At 35.8% G+C, this 19,284-nt stretch overlaps 2 protein-coding genes across 2 annotated transcripts; one reads left to right on the forward strand and one right to left on the reverse strand.

Annotated features, from left to right (window-relative positions):
* The first annotated feature begins 55 nt into the window (after positions 1-55).
* Positions 56-3,228, forward strand: LOC143738231 (uncharacterized). Its single transcript, XM_077230252.1, has 4 exons — positions 56-556; positions 1,004-1,239; positions 1,343-1,527; positions 2,229-3,228. Exons 1-4 carry the CDS (start codon positions 301-303, stop codon positions 2,869-2,871), a joined length of 1,320 nt encoding a protein of 439 aa, XP_077086367.1. The 5' UTR covers positions 56-300; the 3' UTR covers positions 2,872-3,228.
* On the reverse strand, positions 2,313-14,829 carry LOC143738230 (uncharacterized). The gene is made up of 13 exons (XM_077230251.1): positions 14,562-14,829; positions 13,489-13,645; positions 13,273-13,392; positions 10,659-10,769; positions 10,243-10,353; positions 10,092-10,160; positions 9,888-10,007; positions 8,047-8,441; positions 7,493-7,803; positions 6,175-6,353; positions 5,557-5,729; positions 5,021-5,227; positions 2,313-4,428 (listed from the first exon to the last, which is right to left on the reverse strand). The coding sequence occupies exons 4-12, from the start codon at positions 10,764-10,766 to the stop codon at positions 5,023-5,025; spliced, it is 1,671 nt and encodes a 556-aa protein (XP_077086366.1). The 5' UTR covers positions 10,767-10,769; positions 13,273-13,392; positions 13,489-13,645; positions 14,562-14,829; the 3' UTR covers positions 2,313-4,428; positions 5,021-5,022.
* Between the last annotated feature and the right edge of the window lie 4,455 nt (positions 14,830-19,284).

Here is a 19,284-nt window from a genome sequence, read left to right on the forward strand (position 1 = left end):
CTGGTCAAAACTCAATTTAAGATATCAGTAATGATGTCATTGATATATTTAAAAGACACGTCGTTTATCCGCAAAGGTAATTAGAGATATCTCTAATTCGATTTCGACTAGTCACAATTGTATTTTAAGATATCTGAATTGTACTCGCTCCTAGTCGAATCCACTGTTGCGTGACGTGAAACTACATTTCATCAGCACCACCCACAGTTCCTCCCCTCCTCCCTAGCTAACCGCTAACAACTTTAGTCTGCTTTTGTTTTCCGAGAGAAAAGATATGAAGTAGTTCAGGGATTATTAACGATGGCGGCAGCTGTTCTCGACAAAATAGCAAGAAAGTGTCAACAAATTGAAAGAGCTCAAAGTCAGGGAAATTGTGGTGAGCGCGAACTTCGTGCAATAGATGACTGCTTAAGAAATGCACATAGAATTGCGTATTTGCTACCTATTGAGACGTATGAAGAATTGAACAGAAATCTGGATGAAATTCGAACAATGCTGTCAACGCATTTGCAGAGTGAGGGAACTACAGCTTTTTCCGTTTCTCGAAGGAGCTCAGGTGAGTTTCTGGTTTTTAAAAACTAGTCCTATGTTCTTTATCTGCAGTAACCGCATACACAAGCGAGGCATCTCGGAAAGCTTGTTTTTGTCTTGTTTATGTGTTTGTTTATTGTCTGCTCTCTACTTTGGTCATGACGATAGCCATGGTAATACAACTGTAACTTTCCCCTCGGTCTGCATTAAAAGTAGTCTAACCAGTGTACATGCTATGTAACTATTCACTTACAAAATTAATACAGTTATAATACAAATTCAAATCTATATACCTATTGTACATAATACATATAGTTAAAAGTATGACTGTACAACAAACTGTATGCCTACATAATTTTATTAACATTTTAGAAGAAAATAAGGATTAAAGAAACAATTATTTGAATATAATACTGCTTGCCATTAGGAGCTACATGTCAGTAATACAAATATATGTTACTTTCAATTGCAGGTAGCCGAGGTAGACCAGCCATTCAAATAACACGTGACCAAATTGAATTTTTAATGAAGCAAGGTCACACAGTCAAGCGAATGGCAAGAATGTTAGGGTGCTCATCCTCATTTCTGTACAAGAGGTCCAAGCTGCTTGGTGTATCAATCAGGAGCAGAATGTCAGGAGTGGATGATGAAGAACTTGAAAATGTAGTGAGACGACTCCAATGCCAGTATCCAAATACTGGAAATGAGGTAAGCCCTGTTTGATTCCATTTTAAGGTCTGTCCTATCAGTTCATAAACTAATTATTATTATTTAATTTTTTTTGTTTTTCAATTCAATGCAACCATTTTAGATGATGCGAGCCTTACTGGTTGCAGAAGGATTGAGGGTTTCCCGGCATAGGGTTCGTGAGATGTTGGTCCGTATCAATCCAGCGGCTGCTGCAAGGAGATGGAGTAGCACAGTGGCTAGAAGAGTTTATCATGTGCCCTGTCCCAACAGTCTCTGGCACATTGATGGCAACATGCGCCTCATAAGGTTAGTTTAATTGTAGTTTTTGTCCTGCTAATGCAGCATTTAAATGGTGTGACAGTGCGTTTCTGCGATACTAAATTATAGCCTAGTGTAGACTTGCATTATCCAATTTTGATTTATAGAATCTACAGCCAAATATCTTAACACACATGCAATTACCACAACCTAAGCAGCCATTGTAAATCATAATACTACCATAACATTATAACAGTTCACCATATCGTCCTGGCCTAAAACGACTAAATGTTAAATCATTAAGACATTTTAGATCCAATGACCAATGACAGCTTTGAAGTTTTGTAAAGCTGGTTTGAAAGAGTATGTACTGTGAAACTGTACAAATGTTTCACTTGATGCATTTATTATATGAATTATTAATACATTACATACAATTATTCTAAGTATAACACAGTGTAGTTTGTATTTTACTCCTATAGTCCCTAATATTCCAGTTATCCTTATGTTGCCCTACACTTCCCCATTTCTTGATTATTAGACCCTGCTTTTTTCATCATTTATTCGTGTAAAAAAAAAAAAAAAAAAAAGATTTGTTCACAATTACATTTAAAGTGTCTTTTGTGACGTCCAGCATAACAGAAACCTGGGAACTGTGAAAAAGTGGGACCTGTAGGACCTCTTTGTTCTTCACACTTTACTACCTATAATATTTAACTTACATTTAGTATTTTTATTTTTACTTTTAGATGGGGCTTTGTGATTCATGGTGCAATCGATGGACATTCCCGACTAATCACATACCTAAATTGCAACACCAACAACTGTGCCAGTACTGTGCTGTCTCAGTTTATTCAAGCAACATGCCTTTACGGTCTGCCCTCTAGGGTAAGGTCAGATCACGGTGGTGAGAACTTACAAGTGGCCTTGTTTATGAACCTTGTACAAGGACTTCAGCGCCGGAGTCACATTACTGGGGAATCTGTCCACAACCAAAGGATAGAACGTTTGTGGAGGGATGTATTTTTACATGTGCTACAATCATTCTACAGCATGTTCCACAGTCTTGAAGATTCTGAACTGCTTGATCCCAGCAATGACCTTCACAAAGTTTCGCTCAGCATAGTTTTTCTTCCACAGATCCAAGCTAGACTACAGCACTTCAAAGAGGCATGGAATCACCATGCTTTGCGGACCGAAAACAATAAAACACCAACACAGATATGGACAGAAGGAATGCTGTCAATGATAGGAACTGACAGCACAGCCATCAACAATGTGTTTGAAGACGATCTTTACAGGCCAGAACATTTTAATGAACTCCTGGTTCAACATGGCATTGAGTCTTTGCCCACAGCTGAAAATGAACAAAATCCCAGCTGTAACTGTTGAACAGCCTCAAATTAACCTTACTCCTCAGCAAATGGAAACGGTTTCCCATGCTATTGACCATATTGCAGATTTGAAGCTTAAGTTTCAGGTATGTTGTGCAGAAATTGCTAATGTTTTGGCAAACTAGTGTTGCAGATTAGTGTTATAAAGAATGTCATTCTCTTGTAATATTTTAATATGTAAAAGGTTTAACTACAAGAATGCTCTGTTGAAGAATTAATAGATGCTTAGATGCTGACATTGAAAAAATGATTTTCTATGAAAAGCTGGTGTACAAGTGAGAGAACCTGAACAAACAGTTAAAAATTAGCAATGTAACACTGTTTTTCCACAATAAACACGAACATGCATAATGCAGAACAATGCATTTTATTTTGCAATGGATGCACATCTCAAACATATTTGACTTCAAGGTGCTTCTTAAATGAAACTTTAAATTTATAAAAGCTGTACTCAGTTGTAACTGCCTAAAATTACTTTGTGTAAAAAGGTAGGCTAATATTAAAGCTTAAAGGGATAGTTCACCCCAAAATGAAAATTCTGTCAGTAATTACTCACCCTCACCCTCATGTTGTTCCAACCCTGTAAGACTTTCGTTCATCTTCGGAACACAAATTAAGATATTTGTGATTAAATCTGAGAGCTGGATCACTCCTCCATAGACGCTAAGGGATCGAAACTTGACAGCCCCGAAAAGTTGTTAAAGACATCGTTCAAATAGTCCAAGTGACTACAGTGGCTCAATCTTAAGTTTATCAAGCGACGAGAATACTTTTTGTGCGCAAAAAAACAAACAAAAAGTATTCTCATCGCTTGATAAACTTAAGATTGAGCCACTGTAGTCACTTGGACTATTTTAACGATGTCTTTAACAACTTTTCGGGGCTGGCAAGTTTCAATCCCTTAGAAGCCTATGGAGGAGTGATCCAGCTCTCAGATTTAATCAAAAATATCTTAATTTGTGTTCCGAAGATGAACGAAGGTCTTACGGGGTTGGAACAACATGACGGAGAGTAAATACTGACAGAATTTACATTTTGGGGTGAACTATCCCTTTAAAGCATGAGACTTCTGTAAGTCATAAATCCTTGACAACATTTTATTTTCTTTGCTGAACTATTCCTTTAAAAAAGGAAAAATTAACATTCTTCTTTTCATTCCAAAAACAAAGAAACTAATACATTGGTACTATCTGAGGGTGAGTGAACAGTGACAATTTTCATATTTGGGCTAACTCCTTTTAGCAACAAGATACAAACCACAATGCACCAAAACCCCATCCATTATGGATGCAGTTCTAGATTTAACCATTTCAGGCAACACCAAAATATGGGCTCTGCATGATTCCCTCTGTCATGTAGGTCTTGAACATTTCATATTCTGTGTGTATCGGCAGTCGTAGTATAATGAGGCAAGTATTTGCCTCTGGAAAGATTTTCCTGTCTTGATGGAGGAACTCTATTTCTGGGCGGTGGGGGAAACCCAGAGATGGCACTGTGGAGGCTCCAGTGACAAACTCCATTATCATCTCAAGAGTGACTCCATCAGTCTCTCCCTCTGCAAAACATATGTACAGAAAATCACAAACCTCAAAAGACTAACCTATTCTAAAATGTGTGGTACATGCAGTTATTTCACAGTGATATTTTAATCTAAACAGAATTATCCAGTCTGTCTAATTATGACTACATCTAGCTGCATGGTTTCTATATTTTGTCTGATTACAAAAAAAAAAAAAATCCTAAGTATTTGTTCTGCATAATGGTTAGATTCACCACAAATAAGATAACAATTTTTCATTTCAAACACTTGTTTTCTTCAAATCGAAGTTACTGTTTTTATTAAGTACTCTTTGTTTATAGAGGACCAATAGCATAAAACAAATGCAAATGACACATTACAAGAGAATTAAAAGCTACATAAAATAGCGTTAGCATTCTAGCTATTAATTTAATTGCATGTGTCCTGCTCATAATGAAACACTCTGAATATAAATATTTACTGTAATTGTAGTGATTCAGGACAAGGCACAAACACAATTTGGAAAATGGATTTAAGTATTCACCAATTATACTGTAGAAATTTTAAACATTTTGAATTTTTATTTTTACATGGCATACCTTTAACATTACATAAAAACATGTCATACCTTCAACATCGATCAACCAGTCCCTCCAGTAGCATATGGTCTGGTTTTCCTTTGCCCTTCTGTTGCTGCCTTGTGGGGAAAAGTTCACATAAAAAAGACTGCAGAGGTCGAAGGGGCCTCTGCTCATTGACGAACATGTCATAAAAAAGTGCAGGATATTTCTGCATCTCTTCCAGCAAACCGAGAGTTTGCAACCCTTCTGAAAACCTGCATAACAAACATAGCAGTCAATGGAAGTTTCAAGCTGATGATAGTTATGTTGTCAAAAAGGAAAGGCTTAAAATTTTACTTCACCCCAAAAAAATTTCAATTCTGTCATTAATTATGACGGTCTACCCGTAAGACCTTCATATACTGTATGTTTTCAACACAAAAGGTGTTCTATCATGACAACTCTCAGGAGATGTTAGCATGGTAGTATCTTTATTTGTGTTCTGGAAGTTAACTTAAGTCCTGGGGTGTGGAAACCCATGCGGGTGAATAATTAACAACAGAATTTCAATATTTTGGGCAGACTAACCCTTTAAATCACTTACTGGTCCAAGGCAGCTCGCAGTCTCCCATTCACAAAGAACTCTGCAGCTGACTGGATAAGAGAGTTCCTTTCTGTCAGGTGTGATGTATATCTCAAGGCACCAATGATACTTAAGCTGTCTGCTGCTTCTGCAATGGCACAATTTGCCTCCTGAACAGTTGTTGCTTCCTGTATCTAAAACAGTTGCGAAAAAAGCTATTTTACAATTGTGAGGAAAAACCATTTGTATCGGCACAGAATGAAACTGTTAAGCAAAGAGAACCGTTCGGCCTGATGATAGAAAAGCAGCTCTAGATGCCCTGTGTTCTGTATGACACTGATGCCTGCTCAAGCAGAGCTGAGCAACATGTACCCATCAACTGTTTATATATGTACTTTGAAAGCTATAGCTCACAATTAGGGTAAGGGGCATTACATTTCTGACACACACTTGTGGGTGTTTGGTCAATCACAATGCACATAGAGGAGCTAAAATAATGCACTGCATATGAAAAATAATGTGGTTTTTTAACGTTGAAGCATGTCAACACATTTTCCAAATACACAAAATAATGATCTTTAATAATAGCATCATATAACACCTTTAAACAATTATTTAAATTCTCAAACATCTCCGTACCTTGATTAGTTGCTCCCTCAATGTATGATCTCCAACCTCATCCACTGAGGCAGAGGATGTTGGCATACCACAGATCTGCTGAAAAAGCCTTTCGGAGAAGAAATGTGGGCCAACTCCTCCATGGACGACACACATAGCAATCATCTTCCCCACTGATGCATACAACCTATTCTCCAAAGCTGAAGTAAAACAGAAGAAATATTGATGTCAGAAATTCCTACAGAACCATTATAAATACTTTTAAAAGTTAATATTTTACACCTCAGTCACCCCTGGCTTAATTTTTGTTATTAGAATTCAGGAGATCTGTTCATAATTGGACAATTTTAAATGCAAGTGAAAACAGGACTGTCATCCTTACATTCTACAGTCTTACATTTCTAATGTAACAGGAAAACTGAGACAATTTTTTAAACAGATTCATCTTTTTGACTCTTTGTAGGTCTCATCTTTGTCCAAATTCTTTTTTCTTAGAATTGCATAATATGAACTAACAACTGCAAGTTATATAATCAAAATGGTGTACTATTAAGTCATGACTGTGAGATATAAACTTTGTCAACTCTATAAGCTATATAATCACAATTGCAAGTTTATATCCCATAATTCTGAGAAAAAAATATTGCACAATTGTTAGGAAAAAGTCAGAATTGTTAGATAAAAAGTCAGTTACCTTTTTTATTTTGTGGCAGCTTCCACAAAAACATCTTTGCATATGAAACAGTTATATATACACATGTGTAACTTGAATACTTTACACATTTTTATTATAACAGCTGTATAGATTAACAAAGTGTGAGGTGTAGATTATAGGATTATATTTAGATCTACCCTCATCACCTGAAAGGTTGCAGGAAAGAGCACTGAGCATTGATCCAAGTGAATGCAGTGATCTCATCATTGCAACATGATTTCTGCGTTCTCACAAAATCCTTTTATCATAACTAATAGCGCAAACAAGGTGTAAATAGCATGAGACATATAGTACAGTGTAGCACTGTCATTATAACAGTTTACGAGTCTGGATTCAATAAAACCTTTTACTGGACTACCAAGTTAGATATTATTTCTGAAACAAGCAGAATGTTTTAATAGTACAATGTGAAACTTAGGAAATTTGATTTGTCAGTTTATGAACCCTTAAAAAAATACAAACACAAAAGACTATTCGACTGTTAAGGTGGAATCCAAAAAGCATATTCTGACCAGTAGTGGTGGGAGAAAAAAAATTGCAATTTTTTCCATGGATACCGAATAGCTGAATAGCATTACAACATAACCTGACACAAAAGCTTTCTGTTTTAACAGGAGTACTGACCTTGTGTGTCTAGAGCCAAACTCCGGTCTTTCTCATGGCCCTGAAAGACATTTGATTGATGGATGGCCCGCATCAACAACCGCAAGTATTCTCTAGTAGGGCCGCCTTCATCTATTGCCCCTTCCCCATTTTCCCCAGCATCAACAAACACTACATCTAATTTTGCTTGTGGGTTGAATCGTCGCCGCTTGACAGCTTGCAGGCTGCACTGTAGTATGTTTTCTCTGAACACATTTATTTGGTTTGCTGTTGGGCAAATGTTTCCATCAATTGTGCTTTGCAGTTTTTTTAGAATGGTCTGTAGGTCAACCCTGCAAGAGACAAAGATTGGATTGTTTTTAGTCAAATGCTGAACATTATGGTATATTTTAGAATATTGCTAGTTGCATAAAGCCCCGCTCACACATGCAGGGACTTCCAGTCACAAAGCAACCTCATCCCATTATTTTTAAATGAAGAGTTGGTGGCTTTGTGTGTGTGTGTTTATGTTAATTTGCAAATGCATAAAAAGTATTTTTTTAACTGTAAGTAAATAAGCATATATAGGAACGTACTCATCTAGGGCCACAGACCTCCCTTGATCTATTAGGGATAGATCTACAATGTCTGATTGCTGGGGAGATGGAGAACTAAGTGGTGTCTCTTCATCAATATCAATGACAATTGGCTCTTTAGGTTGGTCTTCAAAATTAAAATTAATGAATGGAGTCTGGGCTGTGAATAAAGCCACAGAAGGCTGTACAGAGGGCAGAGACTGGACTGGGGATAGAGCGACTGGAGACTGGACTGGGGATAGAGCGACTGGAGACTGGACTGGGGATAGAGCGACTGGAGACTGGACTGGGGATAGAGCCACTGGAGACTGGACTGGGGATAGAGCCACTGAAGACTGAACAAAGGGCGAATCCACTGGAGGCTGGGCAACATTTACAGGGTCACAGTCTTTTTCCTGAAATGAAAAGAACACAGAACTATAATCACAAAACTGTGATTTAATAAGTAGTGTTGAGTTAAAATTGTTGATTTCTCAAATTTAATCAATTCTCATTTAGACAATCTGATTCTTAAATCCCAAGAATCAACCTTTTACTCTATGCTGAGTATGCTCTATTCTGAGTTAAGCTTGAAGCACACTTTATGACTAGCTGAATCATTCTAAGAAGGAACTCAACACATTTGAAGACTATATACTTACACTGGAAAAGATTCCAAACACTTACACACAGACATTAATGTAGACTGTAATCACAGACTGAACACAACTATACTGACTCTATACATTTGGGCATGATGAGTTATAATCTGTCATGTACTGGATTTTATTTGGTAAATGTGTTTCCATCTTAGTTTATGTGCATGTTTTCATGCAAAATGCACATAAAAATAGGTGGATGGACACATAGCGAGGTTTCAAACATGCGAGACCGATGGAGAGGGGGTTTGTAGTCACTAATAATCCAAATTTAAAATGATAAAAATGTTTATTTAATGTTATCCATGTTATATTTCATCTTAACTAACAATGTAAACTTTTAAAAATATCCATTATGTCATCAAGTTTTAAATGCATCATTATGCATGAATTCTAGAAGAGTCTTTAGACTTTAGAGTCTTTACAGGCTTTCCTGTAGCTCAAACAGTAGAGCGTTGGCGCTAGCAACGCTTATGGGTTCGATTCCCAGGGAAAGCAAGAACTGACAAAATGTAAAATGTGTACCTTGAATGCAATGTAAGTCGCTTTGGATAAAAGCGTCTGCCAAATGCATAAATGTAAATGTCTTTACATGCAAGACCCATAATTTGCAGATCAACATACTACTTATTTTCTCTCAGGCTAGTAGCAAATTAAATTAAATTAAATGTGGAGGATATTAACTGTGAAAAGATGATTGACAGGCCAGTTTATGGTGTCCGTTAAAGACACAGTTTTATGACTGGATAGTATGTCCCAAAGCTTGGCTACTCTTGTCTCAAACACTCAAAAGTATGTACTTTTTCTTCAAAAAAAGAGCACATACTTTTAGGGCATGGAATAAGTAGGCAAACTGGGACGCAGGGATTCTTAACAAGCCTTAAGATCAAATTTAACAGGGACAATCAGGCCAAAAATGATGATAATTTATCAATAAAAGGTAATGCATATGGCCAAATCAAAATCAAAAACTTGCTCAAGTCATACTGTGGTAGTAACTTACCAGATTATCAAAAGGTGATTCTGAACACCTCACTGGCCATTTCATCTTTTCCAATAAAATCAAACAAGACCTAAAAACAAAGAGCCCATGATGGCAAATATTAATAAAATAAAGAAATTTCCTCCAGAAATGAGGAAAAATAACTAAATAAAACATCTATGAAAAAAAACCTTAATCCTTCTTCAAAATGAACGTCTTACTTGAATTGGATCAGACATGATGAACTTCCTCTTATTCACATCTCCATTTAGATATTTGGCTTTCAGATATTCTCCATCTAGAGGTTCAACACGGGCTGCCATTCGCTGGCGCCTTCTGTCCTGCAATACCATATATGTAACACACATTTTTGTTTTAAACAAAATTGAACCTTGGCAAGCAAACTGCGAATAGTCAAAAATTACCTTTTCTATATCTGCCAACAAAGAAGCATTATATTCTTCATCTTGCTGGGAACGTACAGCTCGCCACTCCTGATGGAAATAAAGTACAACTATGAGTCACAAATCAGTCATATTTACAACCATTGACAACATCAAAAATAACTTCACTCACACAGAGATTTACAGATTCTGTAGTCTCAGCACTGAAGGAGGTTTCATCAAGTGCTGTAGTGCTGGATGATTGTTGTGAGTTCTGGGGAATGGCTGCAGATGGTGCCATTACCTAAGAGAAGACAAAAAAATATAATGACAAAGAATTTGTTAGAGCCACTGCACAGTAAAGAAGTTACTTGAACTGTCACCTAACATTAAATGTGCACTGTGCATAAACATATTTATATTAAGGCTAAATGAAAGGCCAATTCAACTGAACATGTCTTAAAGAAATGGCTCGTTCATTTGTACATCTAGGGCCAGATTTACTAAACAGGACAAATTAGCATAAAAACACAATCCCATTAATGCACTGATGGATTATACAGTTCTGTGGGTGATTTACATAAAATTACATTAAATAACTTCACTCACACACAGATTTACAGATTCTGTAGTCTCAGCACTGAAGGAGGTTTCATCAAGTGCTGTAGTGCTGGATGATTGTTGTGAGTTCTGGGGAATGGCTGCGGAGGGTGTCATTACCTAAGAGAAGACAAAAAAATACAATGACAAAGAATTTTTGAAGAGTTACTGCAGAGTAAAGAAGTTACTTGAACTGTCACCTAACATTAACCCCTGGTTTCACAGACAAGGCTTAAGGCTAAATGACTAAAATGCATGTTTGAACTGTCTCAACTGAAAATATCTTGCTCTGACAGATGTTAAAATATGTCAGCTCCATTGTTCTGTCACAATATGCACACATGTAACATTTTCTTGCACATCATTTTAACTAAGGCCTATTGGCTTAAGCTAAGGCCTGTCTGTGAAACCGGGCCTTATTGTGCACTGTGCAGAAACGTATCATTTGTATTTAAGTTAAATTAAAGGCCAATTCAACTGAACATGTCTTAAAGAAATGTCTCGTTCATTTAAACATTTAGGGCCAGATTTACTAAACAGGACAAATTAGCATGAGAACACAATGCACTGATGGAAGTGTAAAGTTCTGAGAAATACTAGTACATTGACGAACATTAGTGAATCACATCATTAAGTTTGGTTATGACAAAGGAGGGTTGTGCTGGAGCAAAAGTAAATCGGGCCCTTGGACTTTGTTTAACATGTAGTGAAGTCATACCTGTGAAACTTCAGCTCTTGGGACTATATAGAGCCTGCTCTTTCCAATTGCTTTTTTTAGGTCTTTCACACTATTTGCATGCACTTTTTCTATCTTCCGTCCTTTTCCTGCTCTTGCCAAATAAAAACCTATTAAGTTTAAATTCACAGTTGGGTAGCATTGGCAGACAAAATTGTTTAATTCAGACAGAGTCCAATTTAATTGAATTTTTGATCATTGGATTCCTCTCCCTGTTGTTTCATGCAGTGGTCTACCTACAAAATTGAAAATACACATAAGCAACATAAAATAAACAACAGCTCATCAGCTAATCATATACTGTATGTAATAGATCAGGTTTAAAGGGTTAGTTCACCCAAAAATGAAAATGATGTCATTAATGACTCACCCTCATGTCGCTCCAAGCCCGTAAGACCTCCGTTCATCTTCAGAACACAGTTTAAGATATTTCAGATTCAGTCCGAGAGTTTTCTGTCCCTCCATTGAAAATGTATGAACGGTATACTGTCCTTGTCCAGAAAGGAAATAAAGACATCATCAAAGTAGTCCATGTGACATCAGTGAGTTAGTTAGAATGTTTTGAAGCATCGGAAATACATTTTGGTCCAAAAATAACAAAAACTACGACTTTATTCAGCATTGTATTGTCTTCTGGTTCTGTTGGGGATCCGCGTTCACGAGTCCGCAGTGACGCTGATGACGTAAGACGCTGCTGACATGTATCTGGTGCATCCGTGTATTCGGGTTCAAATAAATATGGCTGGGCAAAAAAATGCAAGTCTTCCTCTGTGTGGAAATCCTTAATCATGTTTGTGAAGATTGTTTTGTTTCCAGGGTGCGTCTCCCTCAGACTGTAAACGAAGCTCGGGCGCACCAGATAACACGTCAGCAGCGTCTTACATCAGCGGACTCGTGAACGCGGATCCCCAACAGAACCGGAAGACAATACAATGCTGAATAAAGTCGTCGTTTTTGTTATTTTTGGACCAAAATGTATTTCCGATGCTTCAAAACATTCTAACTAACCCACTGATGTCACATGGACTACTTTGATGATGTCTTTATTTCCTTTCTGGACAAGGACAGTATACCGTTCATACATTTTCAATGGAGGGACAGAAAGCTCTCGGACTAAATCTAAAATATCTTAAACTGTGTTCTGAAGATGAACGGAGGTCTTACGGGCTTGGGATAACATGAGGGTGAGTCATTAATGACATCATTTTCATTTTTGGGTGAACTAACCCTTTAATATACAGATCACTACTAAGTTTGGTTAACAATAAGTAACATTTCCTGTTTTTAAAAGGATTATTTTCCTGTATTTAAAATACGTTTATGCCCACCAAGAAAATACAATAAGAAAGTATAGTTAGAAAATCATTGCAGTGTAGAGAGCTCCATTGATTATGAGTTTTTGAAAGTGCACTACTTTGCATACCTCAAATTGACCTAAAGTAATAAACAGCTTCAATGATTATAATGCTAGCAATCTTTGCTCACTTTTTTAAGGTTGTATTAAGGTTTTTCATGCTACTAACTACAAAATAAAAAGTTTTTGCTTTAATAAACTCATTGAAATGTGCACCTAAATCCAAGTGACTATGATGACCATAGCAATGGATGAAACAAAACAATCTGATACTGTGTGTCAAATCAAATGATCTGTGCATTAAGACTTAGAGTGTAAAAGCTAAATTATAGAAAAACAATTTAAAAAACAATAGTTCTAAATACTTGTTTTTATGATCTGTCATGACAGTAATTTCTTTTTATGAATAAACAGGATAAGCTAATGTTTTGAACAACCTCCGTTACAAAATGGTTTTGAAATTTATTTTGGAATTACAATTCAAATAACACTGTGTTACATCTGAAATCCTTATGTATCAAGTATTTATTTACCCAATCCCATGTTCGCAACCCGTTCAAGCTCTGTTGTAGATGGTAAAATCTCAATATCTGGGCCAGAGAGGAGGAAAAGGTGTATTTGCCAGACAGAATTTTCTTGCCTTCCCGGTGGTCCTGGCATACACAAAAATACACAGTTAAATAATATCTTAAACATTGGTAAATCACTGTTAATTATGCAAATGGCTACCATAGCAAAGCCCGACTTACTGTGAAGTCCTTGGACCTGACGCCGGAAAAGGCGTCTAGTTGAAGTAAGGAGGTTGTTATTAGTGTTAGCTGAGAGCTGCTGTCTGGCTCTTGAGATGCTGTTAAAAACTCTGTCAAAGATCGCTGACGGCATCTCTTGATCTGATGACATGGTAGGCTGAGAGAAACATTGCATTTGGTAGAAAAAGTTAAAAAAAGTTTTAACAGAAAATTAAAAAATACGTAATAAATTGCAAGACAGAAAACAATGTGATAGTGAACCAAATTAAAATTAAACTTAAATATTACATAGATTTGTGTGGATGAGCATGTACAGAATTGTCAAAAGCTGAAGCCGTGTTAAAATTATTCAAATAATTGTTTTACTAAATATACACGTGTTTAAAGTAGATTAAATGACTCCAGGTTTGTCTCCTTGGAGGGAGATGTCATAAATACAGATTAAACAATCACTGATTCCTCTTGTTCCTAAATCATATTATATTATTTTCTACAAATGACATGTACTCAGCCTTTCAATAATTGTATTACTCCTGTTTGGTTAAAAGGATCTTGTCCTTTATACACATTGTTCTAGAAAAAAACATTTTTAATTCAAATCAAGAACTATTAGAATTTATAACTGGCTTAAAACTTTTAGAAAAAAAGAACATACGGTAAACATACGTTTCCTCAAACGCATCTTGGCCAGGAATTCAATATTGCCTAAAATATCAAGATTTTGTTTTTCTGTTTTCATACTTGCTTCTGTCTTGAATCATGTCTGCACAGACCGATCAGCTTATGACATTAAAGTAAGCAACAGGAAAACAAAACCTGGATATTTTAGACGTAGAAATGAGCCGTAATGGTCACTCTACAGAACAGATCATAGCTGCTACTGTAACGTACATTGCAAAGTGGAATTCTTCACTGCCTACACCAGCACATACCTTTGCAGCAATATGCCACATTTTTATATTTAAAGATAAGAGAAAATTATACATTACCAGCATCGAACATGACGATGCATGGAGCCAAACAAGATAGCTATTTTATTAACATTGGTCAAAACGCTACAATAAATAACTTACTCGTTTACGTTCCTATACGAAATCCGAAGACATTTCCACTGACATGTAATGACTAACGTTACATGGAGCAAATCCGACCATATGTAGGCCTAAACATGGATAAACATATAAAATCTAAAAAATAGCCTACACCAGTTCACTTATGTCTGATATATCACTTTGATATTTATCAAACATTACGACAAAATGAAAAACATAAACGTATTTATTATGGGGCTAACGAGACGAGGCTGACTCCAGCTCCTTTTTCGCCAGCTCCTTATTCGTCGAACTATTCGTTCCACCTTAAAAATGTTGGACGGTTGTTAACCCCTCCCTCTCGGTGCTTTTGGCCGTATTTCTTAAAGGAACAGTTGCATGTGAATTACAAGCCTGGGGATCGGGCAGCATTTTTCATTTAACAGTGATTTTCATTTAACAGTGAAAATAAATAGCCTATTCCTGAAAAGATTATCTTGTCTGCCTCTATAAATGGTGTAAGCTATGTGGTATATTATTATTTTGTAATTACTAAATGTTGTTTTTAAAGTATGGAAAAACGTGACATTATGTTTCCAATGTAATTTCTGTTCTTTATTAGAAGTTATCCATTACTCCAGTCTAACATATATATATATATATATATATATATATATATATATATATATATATATAATGTATGTTTACATATATGTATATATATGTACACACACATACATGCATACATACATATATACATACATATATGTATGTATATAGGTATGTATGTATGTATGTATGTATCTATCTATCTATCTATATATATATATATATATATACATACATTATATATATATATGTATATATTATATGTGTGTGTATACTGGACAAAGCATACTGGAGGTGTCATTACTTTAGTATTTCACAAGTTCTCAAAAAAACGGGAACGTAGAGGCATAGATTAATTCATTCTTAAACGAAATCTTGCATTACAACATTTTCTGATGTGTTATTGTTGAAATATGGTTCCCAGAACATGCCCCACCATTGCAGCTTTGTGTGCCGACAAAGCATACTGGAGGTGTCTTTACTTTATTATTTCACAAGTTCTCAAAAAAACGGGAACGTAGAGGCATAGATTAATTCATTCTTAAACGAAATCTTGCATTACAACATTTTCTGATGTGTTATGGTTGAAATATGGTACCCAGAATATGCCCCACCATTGCAGCTTTGTGTGCCGACAAAGCATACTGGAGTTGTCATTACTTTAGTATTTCACAAGTTCTCAAAAAAACAGGAACGTAGAGGCATAGATTAATTCATTCTTAAACGAAATCTTGCATTACAACATTTTCTGATGTGTTATTGTTGAAATATGGTACCCTGAATATGCCCCACCATTGCAACTTTATGTGCCGACAAAGCATACTGGAGTTGTCATTACTTTAGAATTTCACAAGTTCTCAAAAAAACGGGAACGTAGAGGCATAGATTAATTCATTCTTAAACGAAATCTTGCATTACAACATTTTCTGATGTGTTATTGTTGAAATATGGTACCCTGAATATGCCCCACCATTGCAACTTCATGTGCCGACGAAGCATACTGGAGGTGTCATTACTTTATTATTTCACAAGTTCTCAAAAAAACGGGAACGTAGAGGCATAGATTAATTCATTCTTAAACGAAACCTTGCATTAGAACATTTTCTGATGTGTTATGGTTGAAATATGGTACCCAGAACAAGCCCCACCATTGCAACTTTATGTGCCGACGAAGCATACTGGAGGTGTCATTACTTTATTATTTCACAAGTTCTCAAAAAAACGGGAACGTAGAGGCATAGATTAATTCATTCTTAAATGAAATCTTGCATTACAACATTTTCTGATGTGTTATGGTTGAAATATGGTACCCAGAAAATGCCCCACCATTGCAACTTTATGTGCCGACAAAGCATACTGGAGTTGTCATTACTTTAGAATTTCACAAGTTCTCAAAAAAACGGGAACGTAGAGGCATAGATTAATTCATTCTTAAACGAAATCTTGCATTACAACCTTTTCTGATGTGTTATTATTGAAATATGGTACCCAGAACAAGCCCCACCATTTCAACTTTATGTGCCGACGAAGCATACTGGATTAGTCATTACTTTATTATTTCACAAGTTCTCAAAAAAACGGGAACTTAGAGGCATAGATGAATTCATTCTTAAACGAAATCTTGCATTACAACATTTTCTGATGTGTTATTATTGAAATATGGTACCCAGAACAAGCCCCACCATTGCAACTTTATGTGCCGACGAAGCATACTGCAGGTGTCATTACTTTATTATTTCACAAGTTCTCAAAAAAACGGGAACGTAGAGGCATAGAGTAATTCATTCTTAAAAGAAATCTTGCATTACAACATTTTCTGATGTGTTATTGTTGAAATATGGTACCCAGAACAAGCCCCACCATTGCAACTTTATGTGCCGACGAAGCATACTGGAGGTGTCTTTACTTTATTATTTCACAAGTTCTCAAAAAAACGGGAACGTAGATGCATAGATTAATTCATTCTTAAACGAAATCTTGCATTACAACATTTTCTGATGTGTTATGGTTGAAATATGGTACCCAGAACAAGCCCCACCATTGCAACTTTATGTGCCGACGAAGCATACTGGAGGTGTCATTACTTTATTATTTCACAAGTTCTCAAAAAAACGGGAACGTAGAGGCATAGATTAATTCATTCTTAAACGAAATCTTGCATTACAACATTTTCTGATGTGTTATTATTGAAATATGGTACGCAGAACAAGCCCCACCATTGCAACTTTATGTGCCGACGAAGCATACTGGAGGTGTCATTACTTTATTATTTCACAAGTTCTCAAAAAAACGGGAACGTAGAGGCATAGATTAATTCATTCTTAAAAGAAATCTTGCATTACAACATTTTCTGATGTGTTTTTCTTGAAATATGGTACCCTGAATATGCCCCACCATTGCAATTTTATGTGCCGACGAAGCATACTGGATTAGTCATTACTTTATTATTTCACAAGTTCTCAAAAAAACGGGAACGTAGAGGCATAGATTAATTCATTCTTAAACGAAATCTTGCATTACAACATTTTCTGATGTGTTATTATTGAAATATGGTACCCAGAACAAGCCCCACCATTGCAACTTAATGTGCCGACGAAGCATACTGGAGGTGTCATTACTTTATTATTTCACAAGTTCTCAAAAAAACGGGAACGTAGAGGCATAGATTAATTCATTCTTAAAAGAAATCTTGCATTACAACATTTTCTGATGTGTTATTGTTGAAATATGGTACCCAGAACAAGCCCCACCATTGCAACTTTATGTGCCGACGAAGCATTCTGGTATTATGAGTAATTTAACCGTTGTTCATGTGAACTCAAAGACAGCCTATTTATAGACTAAGTGTGTGTGTGGGGGGGGGGGGGGGGGGGGCTGTTTGACTTATCAATTCGTGTCGATAAATAATAGGGTAAATCCTGTGATTTATCTATAGTGCTTGCATAGTGCATACACTTGTAGCTGTTATGTATCTTTGTAAGTCATTGTAAGATCTCGTAAAGCACACGATCATCTTAAACACCAACCAACCCTTGTTGCTATATGACCAGAAATAAGTAATTTATTATTATAATTATTATTATTAAGTTTTATATGTAATATGATAATATTTGTGTGTGTGTGTGTGTGTGTGTGTGTTGGGGGTGTTGGTTGGTTGGTGTACAAACAAACGTGTATGTTAAATTTTTACAGAACAATAAACGGTCATTTAGAAAATGTGGCATGGATTCAGTGCAACACATGGCTCCATAATGACTGCGCAGGTGTTGGTAATGTCGACTCTGATAGTCGTTTCTACTGTGGATGCAAAATGCAATATCCCCATCCATTTGTAAGGTTAGTTAGCACGCGAAAAAAATAAATAGATAATACACTTTGAGTAAATATGCTAAATATATAATTTTTTTTTTTACTTTTTATATGTATTTGTAGAACCAGAAAAGTAATCAGAAGGGGATTGGTAGCAGATGTACTAACAGATGAGGAAATAAAGGTATGTCTCATTTGTTTGGGTGATAAAGTTAAAAACATTGATAATGACAGCCTCACACCACAGTCACACATAATTTGCACTAATAATATATTGCATTGTGCTATTTCAATTTTATAAAAATTTCACAATTCATTTAAAATAAAGCTAACTTTAATTATTTTTGGGGGGTTACAAATGGCACAAAAAAAGGGAAAATACATTTAAATAAATAAATCTCTTGTCTTGATAACCAGTGTTCAAATTTGCTGTTTGTGTTATGCATTTATTAAATGATAAAAAAATTTTTCCAGAAAGTTGCTGATGACCTTAAAAAAGGAGTTTTGAGGTCAAACAGAATGTTTCTCCATCAACATCCGACATTTGACCCAAAGTTCAAGTTTAAGAGAGATTGTTTTATTTCTGTTTTTAATGAAGAACAGGTATAATTATTACTATTAACATCATTATTATTTAATATATAGTTAACTTTATATTCACAATGCATATATAATCTGGCACGTTTAACAGACTGAAGTTTTAGCAGAACGCATTAAAGGTGCTCTGGATAAAGAGGATGCACATAATGTTTCGTTTGTCCTTGAAGTGCTACTACCAGAGGTAAGATCCACACATAATCACTATGCAGATTCTGTTTATATTTGCTGTCAGTGAACATAGAAAGTT

This window comes from Siphateles boraxobius, unplaced genomic scaffold, assembly GCF_051911475.1.
Source record: "Siphateles boraxobius isolate OS27281-9 unplaced genomic scaffold, OSU_SipBor_1 140, whole genome shotgun sequence".
Taxonomy (NCBI): domain Eukaryota; kingdom Metazoa; phylum Chordata; class Actinopteri; order Cypriniformes; family Leuciscidae; genus Siphateles; species Siphateles boraxobius.